General features: G+C 43.8%; 1 protein-coding gene across 1 annotated transcript in view; it reads right to left on the reverse strand.

Annotated features, from left to right (window-relative positions):
- Positions 1-1,677: 1,677 nt before the first annotated feature.
- ACO1 (aconitase 1) overlaps positions 1,678-12,345 on the reverse strand; it is a 60,845-nt gene continuing 50,177 nt past the window's right edge. The window contains exons 18-21 of the mRNA XM_059072779.2: positions 11,280-11,427; positions 6,994-7,116; positions 3,536-3,721; positions 1,678-2,587 (exon numbers count right to left, since the gene is read on the reverse strand). Coding sequence (XP_058928762.1) covers positions 2,474-2,587; positions 3,536-3,721; positions 6,994-7,116; positions 11,280-11,427 — 571 coding nt within the window. The 3' untranslated portion in view covers positions 1,678-2,473. The remainder of the gene's footprint in view (positions 2,588-3,535; positions 3,722-6,993; positions 7,117-11,279; positions 11,428-12,345) is intronic.

The raw sequence follows: 12,345 nt of genomic DNA on the forward strand, positions 1-12,345 counted from the left end.
ATGAAGGGCGAGAGGGGAACGATAGGGAAGGAACCTGAGTTTGAGTCATAGATCCAATCAAGCCTGCAGCCATGGCCACCCATGTTCTTCAAGTTCTTGGAGCCAATTTTTTTTTTTTTTTTTTTTTTTGCTTTAGGCAGTTTGAATTGTGCTTCTAACACTACAACTAAGAGTCATGACTAATATATCCTTCCCCTAGATTATTCTCCACTTACATGAAGGCTGTCCCGTAGCCAAAGACACATGTGCTTATTTGCTGCATTAAAAAAGTTGGTCAGTGAACTCACTGTGCACACCAAGGAGTGCTTGTTTCCCTAGGAGGGATCAGGCAGGAATGGATTTAGAAAACTAAGAACAAAGGAGATGGGAACCCCATAGAGAGGAAGGAGGGGCTGGGTCTAGCAAGAGCAGCAGACTTCTAATCTGGAGAGTAAGCAGCCCAGTGCCTTCTTGACAAACCAGGTAAAAGGGGTCTATTTGTTCAGCCTTGTGGAGAGCAAGGATGGGACACTGGCTGAGACATTTTATTAATGAACAAGATACTGTGTTTGGAGGTAGAGGAGGGGAGTCCAGAAGTGAAGGGACCCCATTCCAGAAGTCATAGCTGCAGGAATCTGTTTCCCCATAAGCACTGATTGTGGGGAGCCAGGCTGCTCCCATGCTCCACAATGGGGGGCTAAGGGGTGGACATCTGTTTTCTCACCCTTTCTTAGTGTTTTTATCCTAGGACTGATCTTAATTTGAGGGTCACAGGCTTTTCTTGTGCAACACGTTCTGTTTGTAATTTTTATTCATAAACAGAAGCTAGATCCCAGGACATCAGAGGCAAGGACGCTCAATAACCTGCCTTGTCTGTCATCTGGGAAGAGGTGGAGACAGGATTTGATCCTAGGTGTTCTGTTGACCAGCGCACAAACCCTGTGTGCTAAAGTTGAGACTTAAAATTCATTACAAGAAGATTAATTTGTAAGCTGTTAAGGTGCCCTGTTATGGACTGAATGTTGTCCCCCCAAAATTCATATGTTGAAGTCCTCCCCGACACTCTGACTCTGTGGAGATGGAACCTCTAGGGAAGTAATTAAGGTTAAAAAAGGTCACTAGAGTAGGGCCCTTGTAAGATGAAGACACCAGAGAGCTCATTCATTCGTGCTTTCTCTCCGTGCGCAGGCACTAAGGGAAGGCCACGTGAGGACACAGTGAGAAGGTAGCTGGCTGTAAGCCAGGAAGAGAGAGAGCTCTCACCAGAAAGTGAATTTGCTGGAACCTCGATCTTGGACTCTTCTAGACTCCAGAACTGTGAGAAAATAAATGTTTGATGTTTGAGCCACTCAGTTTATGATATTTCATTATGGCAGCTGGAGTAGCCTAAGACATGTGCCCTGAAATGACTTCAGTGATGAAAATGAGCAGATAACCTAGATGAAAATAAAAAAATTATGATCCGTTCACCAGACTACATTATTGCTGCTGCTACCAGGCTATTGCTACCTTCTTGTTTGCTCCCAAATGAGGTTCAACACAGCCATTTAACCTGCATATTACTGACGTGATTACAAAAAGAGGAGAACTCGAAGGTCATCCAGGCTTCAGGATCCTGCAGTCTGAGATTTGCTCTGCTCTACATATTCCAAAACGAGGGCCACACGCACAGCAGAATTCAGTATCAAAGTCAAAAAGTTTTCCTTGAAAATAGATTTAATCGTATTCAAATTAGAAATGTTCTGCATCTCTCTCCAAAACCACATCCAAAGTTCTCTCGATACATGAAAAATTTTCTGGGGAAAATGTTTGAATATAGTAAAAGAAACCTCCATATTTCTTCAGTGTTGATCTATCAAAAGGTACATAATCCAAAAATTTCAACCTCTGAGCCATCCACGAGGTGTCTGGATCATTCACTCTGGAGGAAAAGGCGGGGCGAGGGGATTACTGTCACAGCTAGGATTTGAAGTGTGAAAAAGTACTTCTCTGCCTTGTCAGTTAACATTGGGACGGTATGCAGAGGCAAAGGACTCTCGAGGGAAAGGTTTCACTGAGCAGAGGGTAACAGAGGAACCAAAAATCAGGCAGGAGACATTTGTGTTCAGCTGAACAGTACAGGCTAAGAGTGAAAAATCAACATATACTATGATCAGTAACTGTAAAGGGCTCAGCTCTCCCTTCTGGCACAACTGACAATCCCACCATTCTAAGCTTCCAAATTCTAGAAAAAGATAAAAAGATTAACAAAAATAGAGCATGTAGAGACTGCTGATTTTGTGTGCAGAGGATTGGCACTGAACCTTAGGGCCGCCCTGGGCAGGAAGCGCCCCGGGCAGGAAGCGCCCCTGCGTGGAGGGGAGGGGAGGGGAGGGGAGGGGAGGGGAGGGGAAAGGGTGGGGTGGAGAGACTGCCATGCCAGGGCCTGCGGGCTGCAGGCACTGCGCTTCCTCCCCACTGCGGCCAGGATGCCCGTCTCCGAGGAAACCAGCGCCTACTTGGCCATCTTGCGAATCATGTAGTTGAGGATGCCCCCGTTGTGGAAATAAGTGAGCTCCACGTCGGTATCAAACCTCATGACAGCCTGGAAGGTCTTGCCGTTATCCAGCTGGGAGGACGAAGAAGCAGAGAAGACTCGCTGAGGGAGGAGGCGAGCCAGCCCTTTGCAGAGGCCTCCTGCCCGGCCTGCCCTCAGGCTGCCCCTCCAAGTGTGGTCCACACCCCGGCAGTGCCAGGAACAGGCGCCCGCTGGCCCCAGCCCAGACCTGCTGAGCAGTAAGTTGCATTTTATTTAACAAGATCCCCAGTGTACTGATGTACACAGTAAAGCAAGCACTGCAGAGAATAAGTGATGGAAGTGAGAGACACCTGAGAATTAGAAATAGCCTCTCAGGGCAGTAGCTAGTAGTGGCGTTTGGGATATTTTCTAAACTTCCTCCAGGGACTGCCCGAGGATGGAAGTGTCGGCAGTCAGCAGATGTTTCGTTAAGGTTGTCCCTTAGGCACTGGCCCAGCTGCTCACCCTGGGACACAGCTCAGCGGCTTAGTCTGCCTGGGCAGCTAGGTCACCCTGGGACCTTGGTGCTGGTTCTTCATCCTTACCTCATCCAGGGCACTGTCATTTTCACCTTTGGGCTAATAAAAGTCGGCCTCCTGGGGTGAGGCTCAGGGATGGGGTGAGTGTGTCTGTTCGCAGGTTTATACTAAAAAGGTGTTTTTAAGGTAATGTGAAAATGCCCTACCTATCCCTGAGCTTTCATCACTGTTCTCTGGGCTGAGATTGGGAGGAACAGGAGACAGTGGGGCTGGTGGGTTTGGGAGGAAGGATGGAACTGATATAACTCTATGAGTAAACAGAATAAATAATAAACCGACATAGTGTGGCATCACTGTGCTGGCAGGTCAGAAAGGTGCTAGTAGAACTCCTAAGTCTAAAGCACGTCTACTGAGGGATTTTTTTTTTTTCCTTCCAAATCCCACTGATTTCCTTCTAACAAGATTGATGACGAACGCAGGGCCTTTGAGCGGGGCCTGGCATGGAAAGGCGCCGACTTACCTTGACCTGGACTTTCATTCGTGGTTTGAGGGTTTCTGGAATGCTGATAGTGTATCGTTCCCGCCCTGTGAGTCCTAGGGTGTCTGCATTCTCCCCGGGGAGATACTCGAGGGGGATCACCCCCATCCCGACCAAGTTACTTCGGTGAATGCGCTCGTAACTCTCAGCCAGGACAGCTCTGATTCCCTGATGAGCCAACAGAGTAGTTTGGACAGTTTTTCTTTAGTTACACAGACACTTTACAAAGGCTTCGTAAGTCAAAACTCTTCTCCCACCTAAATTCTTCATAAGTAACAATTAATCATTTACGTAAAATGTCGCCCCCTAGTTATAAACAACAGTAGCCAGGCTTACCTGATTACCTGCACTGTGTAGGCAGCATGTAGGCACTGAAATGAACTCTCCTCCCACCCTCCCCCAACCCTCGATGTAGACGCTGTTATTGTGCCCCTGTACCCTAGTAGTCAGTGGTTTACCCAATATCTGAACCCATGCAGTCTAACCACACACTTAGCCACTTTGTGATACAACATTTCTCAGCAAAATTCCACTGTATCTGGAAACCTCAGCACAAAGAAACATAAGGAAAATTCATTTTTCCCCTTGAATTTTGCTATTACTGTAGGTGCATCAGCCGACACCGAAGATTTAATAAAAACACAACTTTCAGAACATACTACAGAGAAAGTAAATGATTACCTACTGTGTGCTGCTTTTATACTTCCTGTTTCAGGGATCAAATTACATTGACTATAATCTTGATAGAAAGCTTCCTATAAAGTACATTTTACTGGTAATCTATAACTGGCAATGTACAGCAATGATCAATAAACCAGGATACTTGATTAACTAGAATATCCCATCCTCAAATATTAGTTAACTGTAATATAATAGTAAGATACCCCTAAAAGGTCTCAATATCTAGGGTACACTTTTAAGATCCCCTGAATCAGGGTTACTCAGGAAGCTTGTTAAAAATGTAGATTCTTGAGTCACAGATGTAGAAAACAAACTTACGGTTACCAAAGGGGAATGGGGGGGATAAACTGGGAGGTTGGGATTGACATATACACACTACTATATATAAAATAGATAACTAATAAGAACCTACTGTATAGCACAGGGAACTCTACTCAATACTCTGTAATCACCTATATGGGAACAGAATCTTAGAAAGAGTTATACATATGTATATGTATAACTGATTAATTTTGCTGTACAGCCAAAACTGACCCAACATTGTAAATCTACTATATTTCAATAAAAATTAATTTTAAAAAAATGTAGATTCATGGGTACTACCCCAGGTCTACTGTATCAGAATCTCTAACAGGGAGCATGGGTGGGAGAAGAGAGTAATTCTTTTAGGAGAACCATGTCTATAGAGCAGTAGTTGTCAAACTCTGCTGAATATTAGAATCACTGGGGAGACTTTTAAAATCCCGATGTCCTGGCCTTTCCCCTTACCAATTAAACCAGAATCTCTGGGAATGAGATCCAGGCACAGGTGTTTTTTTAAAATCCCAAGGTGTCTCCAAATTTAAAAGCAAATTTATAGAGGAAGGGCAGATTCTTTAGGATAGTAGGTATTTTGTTGGATTTATGTATATATGTACTGTATACTTATTTGGGGGGAAGTGGCAATCTTTGTAAACACAGGTCATTCACGTCTCAAGCTCTGTGTAAAGGGCCCTGCAGCACTGCAGATCACAGCTGTCTGTCCCTCTCTGCATGAGGACAGCCCGGGGTTGCCTAGTGGCCGAGGCTGGGCAGCTACAGAATGAAGTGTGTAGGGCTGTCTGGGCAGACAGAACTCGGAGCAGTTCTGTAGAGAAGTCTATAGACGTGTGTGGTCAGGCCCCTCAAGATGGCTGTTCTCTTGCTCTTTGTACATCCCTTGCTCGACCAGTCCCTGCTTCACCTCTGCCCTACTCACATGAATGTGCTTGCCCCCTGCCCCTTAGGCCAGAACGGCCCCACCTGCTAGTTTATTAAAGGGAAACATCTGCCCTAGTGGTGGTGGTTAACCTGAGGGGCTGTGAGAGACAGGCCCCACCTGCTGGTTTCCCTGGTAACTAATGAGCCAACCTGACATCAATCCTCCCTATAAATGGTAGTCTCCTCCTCCCCCAGGGGAGGGAAGACTGTTGCTGTGTCCTGCTTGCTGTTTGCTGCACACGGTGGGGGTGTCGTCGCAGGACCTTGCTTCAGATGTGTAAGAGCCCCCCTCTATTAAACCACTGATGTCTCTGTCGCTGTATCCGGGCTCTTTCTTTGGTCTCGTGGCTGGTGCAGCCCAACAAGCCTCTAGAGAGCCCCTCGGTGCCAGGTCTCTTCTTACTCCCCAGATCTCACTGTCCCCACCTGACTGCTCCCTGCAGCGCCCAGCTCCCTCCCTAAAATCCTTTCTTCTGTAATTTCTTAGGTTCTTTTCAGCAGTTTCTAGAAAAGGCAGGCCTTTGACAAATTGCCAACTAATAAGAACATCTCCCCCCCCACCCACTGCAAACCGATTGCCTAAAAAAAAATATAGGTGTGATGTTCAAAGACATTTTTCAGAAGCCTGGGCTTCTGGAGGGCTGCCTGCCATACAGCCATATATTTTTTTTACTGTACTTGTGGATATCAACTTACTTAGCGTCTGCCAAGTGCATTGATTTGCTTGAGCCATCATTATTTAAATTGATATCAGCTAAGCTATTCTGCCCTATCCTGAGGATTAAAGTCAGTCACCAGGAGTGTGCCCTGCTTTCAGAGCAAGCAAATGCTAGAGAGGTAAAAGCTCCTGCATGGCCCTTCCCACAGGGACACCTGATGCAGGTCAAGCCCTGAAATGGCTGAAGGTTCCAAAGAGCTGACTGTCTACATACAGAGAGGGCTTCCTTTTCTGTTGAGCCTGTATGCAGACTTTTCACAGGCAGCGATAAGCAACTGTAAAAAGTGCATTCCCCAAGCTTATCCAAAGCTCAGGCTCCTTACTTTTTCCCTTCTGTGAACCTGACGATACAGTAGCCGTAGCTTATTCCTCACATTCACCTGGGACAAGAGCCTTGAATAAACATCAGGTGTTAACCTTTGAGAACGTTATGAAAACCATGAAACTTTCCCCATTAAAAAAAAAAAAAAGACACATACTACACACTTCTGGATAGACAGACTTCAGGACCCTCCCCCGAACTGTTCTGTAGACACCCCCAAAGATCCACAGCTCCCAGGATAGCAACGTTTGATCTAAGGGAACCCGGTGAACTCTAGATTACCCTTCACTCAGTGAAGTAAATCCTGATCTACCAAGAAGCAGGAGATGAATAAACATTCCATGCTTTCCCGAGCTTGCTTTGCTCTTCTACAACATCTTGGAAAGTGAAGCAAAGCATTTTATTTCTGGCCTCCCTCCCAGCTTCCCTTCCGGTTCAGAGGGGCAGCTGCCTGCTGGGATGTCTCTGCATCCTACTCACCAGTAGGAAAGGGCCCTTGGCCGCCCAGTCTCGGGAGCTGCCTGAGCCGTACTCTTTGCCGGCCAGAACTATCAGGGGAAGGCCCGCCTGCTGGTACCGCTCAGAGGCATCGAACACATCAAGCTGAGGAAGAGAAGAGGAAGGCTTTACAGATGCAGTAAAGGCACAGAGTGTGGACACACGGCAGTGAGTCCTGGTGGGACATGCAGGGGCAGAAGTGTCTGTAGTCGGCTAAGCCAACGTAAAGTCAATGGAACACTCAACCAGTCAGTTGCCTGGTCTACAAATTTCCAGTTAACTCCATCTACATACCTCTATAAAATTGAATTTTATACTCTTAAGTGAAATGCCTAATTGTCCTAGTTTTAGAAAAACATTCAAATCCTAGGGCATCAGGGGAAAAAAAGGAAATTAGATCAGTTTTTTTTAAAACTCTTCCATTGATTAAAATATTTTAAAGCTAAAGCAGAGAATCCCACCTAAACCTGGGTTTTGACTGAGTACCAGAAACTCAGTGATGGTTAGTTGTGAAGGGTGGCCAAACAGAAAGAAGGTCACATGTTCGGAAATTACATAAAATGCAAACTCTTATTTGTCACCCTTCTACATAGAGGTCAAGGTAGAGACAGTAGAAACACTGATGGAAGCACCAATCAATAAAGGACAGAAAAAAAAAAAAAAAAGGACAGGAAAGGATTAACGGATCTTTTAGTATATATGAGAAACATCTTCCACAAATAGGTTCATTTGTTTCTCACAGGAACTCTGAATATTCTGCTGAGCTGAGACTTCACAAAGAGATGATATCATTGCTGGTGAGTAATAAAACATTGTTTTCTCCTGGCTATTTAAGTCAGAAAATAAGATCTGTCCAAAAGAAGGAGTATTTGATTTGAAAGGAGCTCTAGAAAGGTGTCTAATCAAATTCTCAAGTAGGCTTTCACAAATTACTATTGTGGTGAAAGGATGGAGACTGTGGTTGATGTCACATGGCATTGCCTAAATCTGGGTAAGATTCTGTATGTCTTCAGCTGGATAGAGCTCATGAATATAGAAACTGTTAAAAAAAAAAAAAAAAAACCAAAACAAAAACACAACAGTGAAAGCCTTCCCTAACCAAATAGCCTGGATCCTTTCAAAGACCAGAAAGAAACAACCTACCTGATATTTTCAGAGATATTTATTAGTAGCTTTGTATATTAAGACTGTGGGAGTGTGTGTTTTTTAAAGTGCTTTCAAAACTACCGCAAAGCTGACAATCCCATGGCAAAGCAGGTCTTGGAACCCAAGATGAGTGGGACTAAGCAGGTCTAGAATTGCCAGCTCCTGGCTTTTCTCATACATGAGCCAAACTGAGAGTAGCAAGCAGCTTATAAAGCATGAGCTCCTGCACTCTCCTGCTCTTCTAAAGAAAACATAAAATTTAATGGTTTCTTCTGTTATTGTGCCTCTGTATCCCTAAGTACTATATTTAATCGGCCAGTTCTTCATTTCTCCTTTTTTATTATTAATTTCCTACTTTGATGATTTAGTTCTTTTAACCACCGTGCTCCTTCCCCTCCCCCACCCCCTACTCTCCGCGGCCCTCTCATATCATTGTCATACGTTTTGATTATGTAAATGCCACTTATAGCTGAGCCACATAATATACTCTGATTTCCTTTTCTTGGCAATTAAAAAATTTTTTTGCACTGGAATAAAATTTTTGCGTGTGTGCTCACCTATTTCTGTCCCTACCTGTTAATTAATCCCCAAATGCACTGCCTAAAGTATCAATACAAGTCTTCTCTAAAGACACTCAAATCTATCAGGCAATCTAATTTAAAAATCTTTTTCATGGGGTGTTACTCCTGGAGCCCAACGTTCCTGTGTGGACTGATGGCTATTCTTTCCCCAACATCCTGTCGATTCCCTGTATTTCTTTTTCCTGGATCCTACATCTTCCTCTTTTTTTGGTTTGTTCCCTCGTTTTGGTGTAATACAGTTACTAAGTAGCTTCTTGAGACTGAGACTGAAGGTATTTTTAAAGCTTTTGAATATCTGAATGTGTTATTACTTTAATCTCGCTTGGCTGGAAGTATGAGGGACACAGATTTTAATAACTTCCCTCAGTCTGTTTCCTGGGTTGCTGTGAGCGCGTCTGATCCCCAGGACAATGCACATAAGCTGTTTTTCCCTCTCTGAAGTTTCTAGGTCTCCTTACCTCTGCTGTTCGTGCCGCGCGGCTTGTGGGATCTTAGTTCCCCAACCAGGGGTCGAGCCCAGGCCCTCAAGCAGTGAAATCTCCGAGTCCTAACCACAGGACCGCCAGGGAATTCCCAACTTTGCTGTCTTAATTTCACAATGATGTCACTTGGAGTGGGTCTTCTTTAATCATGTGGCTGGGCACTCAGTGGACCTTTGAATCTGGAATCTCAGATTTTGCAGTTGAGGAATTTTCTTGTGTTAATTCTCTAATAATTTCCTCTCAGATCTTGTCTGTTCTTTTTAGCATCTCTATTCAGTCAGATGTTGGCCCTCCTCAGTTCAGTCTTTAATTTTCTTACATTTTCTAATTTCCCCTTTGTCTTTCTATATTCTGGAAGATATTCTCAACTAATCAACTTTTCCTGTGAAATTTTAGGGGCTTTTTTTTTTTTTTTTTTAAGGAGCTCTTTCTTGTCTTCTGATTACTTTACAGCAACAGAAAATCATCTCTTATCATTCTGAAGAGACAGTTGTTTTCCTTAGTTTTCTTCTACTCTTTGAATTATCTGTTGTCCTTTATATATCCTCTGTTCTTTGTCTTCCAAGTTCAAGGCCTGACTCTTCATCTCTCATTCTGTCTCCTTATTTAAGCTGAGGCACTAAGCAACCGACTAGGAGTTCTGTGCAATGGCAGGGCTGTAAATGAGGGAGATTCATTGTGACAGTCAGTATCCTGGAGGCCTCCAAAGTCTGTAACTGCAAGTCCTTCCCCTTCATCTCTTGGGGATTTTACCATTTATTTGTATCTTTTTCACTTAATAGTTTATCATCCCTGCTATTCACTGAACAGATATCTCCTGTGCACTGACTTTGTGCTGGATCCTGGTGATCAGAGTATCTATGATGAATTTGCTTTACAAACATAGAACCAGTTACAAGTGAGGCAGTGTGTTTGGTGGTAAAGAGCGTTGACTTCGGACAGAGCCTGACTCCGTGGGTTTTAATCTCAGCTCCTCAGATTTGTGAACTTAGGGAGTTACATGAGCTCTCTAGGTTCCACTTGCCAACTTAAAACAAGGAGAATTATGGTACCTTACTCAAAGGGTTGTTATGAGGATTGAACAAGTCAGTATATGCAAAAAGCTTAGAACAGCACCTGGGATGGAGTAAGTTCCACAGACGTATTTAGCCATTATCATTTTAAAATAATTTGTGAGGGTTATTTCGTAAGTAGCTTAACCAGTTTTCATGCGGTTTCACAGCATTCACTGGGAAGGGGAGTGACCTTGAGGACCTACTGCTGTGCCAGATGCTATGCTAGGTGTTTTACCTGTCATTCCATTCAAGGTTAAGCCTCAGAGCCTTAAAAAGTAGTTATTATTTCTACTTCTCAAGTAAGAAAAATGAGGCTCAGAGAGGGAGATAACTTGCTGAGGGCTCCACAGCTGATATGAGGTGGAGCTGGGGCTTGAACCCAGGCTTGTCTGACTTAAAGTGCAGGCTTCCCCACCTCTCATAGGCCTGCCATCTGTGAACAGACAATTCCAGCTGTAATATGCCAACTCCAAACGGTTCCCGTTAGGACCCAAGCAGGCCTGCACAATCCTCTACATTCCTTCTTTTCCTAGTGATACGGTAAATTAATTAAATGCTATTAAAGTTATATTGGCTTGGCCAAAAAGTTAATTCGGGTTTTTCCATACGAGGCTACCGAAAACCCAAACGAACTTTTTGGCCAACCCAATAAAAAAGCACTTCTTAATAAATATCCTACACCTTAACCTGGAATTTCCCCTTCGAGTACTCTGAACTGACGAAATTTCACTCAGCGGTTTTTAAGCTCAACTCCTAGGAAACTAGACTTAGTTAAAGCATGAAGCAGAATCTCTAAGCAGGAAAAGGTTTCCCAGTTTAAAGGGCCTCTCCATCAAGGATGAACTCTATATACGTGGACACCTGGCAAGAGGGACTGTACAAAGCAAGAGGTAGGATGAGCTGTGAAATAAAAATAAGACCGAAAGGAAAGTGATGGTGCAAACATCCAACCACCCAGAGCCTGAGAAATTCTGGCTTAATGAAGTAGAAGACACAATACTCACAATTTCGCCAGTAGGCAGATGGATAGTCTGTGGTGCCTGCTTGTTCAAGAATTTGTTTAATAAGCGGATATTGGCAAATGTCCCCCGTGCCATGATGGCGTCATTACCTCGGCGGGAGCCATAGGAGTTGAATTCTCGTGGAGTCAAGCTGATAACGAAAGCAGGAGAGGAGCTGGTTAGAGAAGATTAAACTTGGCTTACCCCAAGAAAAGAGAAAACCCACAAACCTAGGTGTTTCTCTAAGTCTGCTAAGTATTGTTCTCCAAGGCAGAAAAGCTGTTCCCATAGCTTCAACTGAGGGCAGAGTAAGAGGTGGCAGGTGGGATTGTGAATCAGTATGCTCCCAGCAGCAACCTACAGCCTTGTAAATCTGAGTAGAGCAATCGGGAGGGACTTTAATAAGAGTATTTATTTTACTGATTCAGTAGGGTAGCCTATAAAGCTTCACAAAAGGTAAAATGCTAAAAATGGATAAAAAGAACAAACAAAGGGAATAATACTCAGGGTAGGCCAGTCAGGTGGAGCCAAGAATGGGGACACATAAAATACATTCTATAAACTAAACAGAAGTAGGTTCAAATTTGTCCCCGAGTTACCAGGACCTCAGTGCAATGAAAAGACACATAACTGGAGACATGACTTAGAATTTTCATAAGATCAAAATCAGGGCAGTGTCAAAGAGGCAGACAGGAGAATCTTGTCTTTGGGTCCCAATGAAAGGACACTTTGCAAAGTGAGTAACAACATCTTAAAATGAACATGGTGACCAGTTCACTGGGCTGTTTCTTAATGCTAGGAAGCGTGTGGTTAATGATTTATTAGTTAGATCTAATTTGAAGATTGAGAGTCTTTGAATGGGCTTCAGGAGTAGGTGAGTGTGTCTATGAACCCCTGAAATTATGTCTAAAATGTGCATGTGCATTTTTATGGGAAAGGTATATCTCCTTTCATTCAATTCTCTAGAGTATCAATAATCACCAATCTAAAAAGGTGTTGGTCACTGCTCATTTTCTAGTTTCTTCCTCCAGCCTCAATCTTGTGTTTCTCTAGTTTTTCTGTTTGTTCT

Source organism: Kogia breviceps, chromosome 8 (genome assembly GCF_026419965.1).
Source record: "Kogia breviceps isolate mKogBre1 chromosome 8, mKogBre1 haplotype 1, whole genome shotgun sequence".
Classification (NCBI taxonomy): domain Eukaryota; kingdom Metazoa; phylum Chordata; class Mammalia; order Artiodactyla; family Physeteridae; genus Kogia; species Kogia breviceps.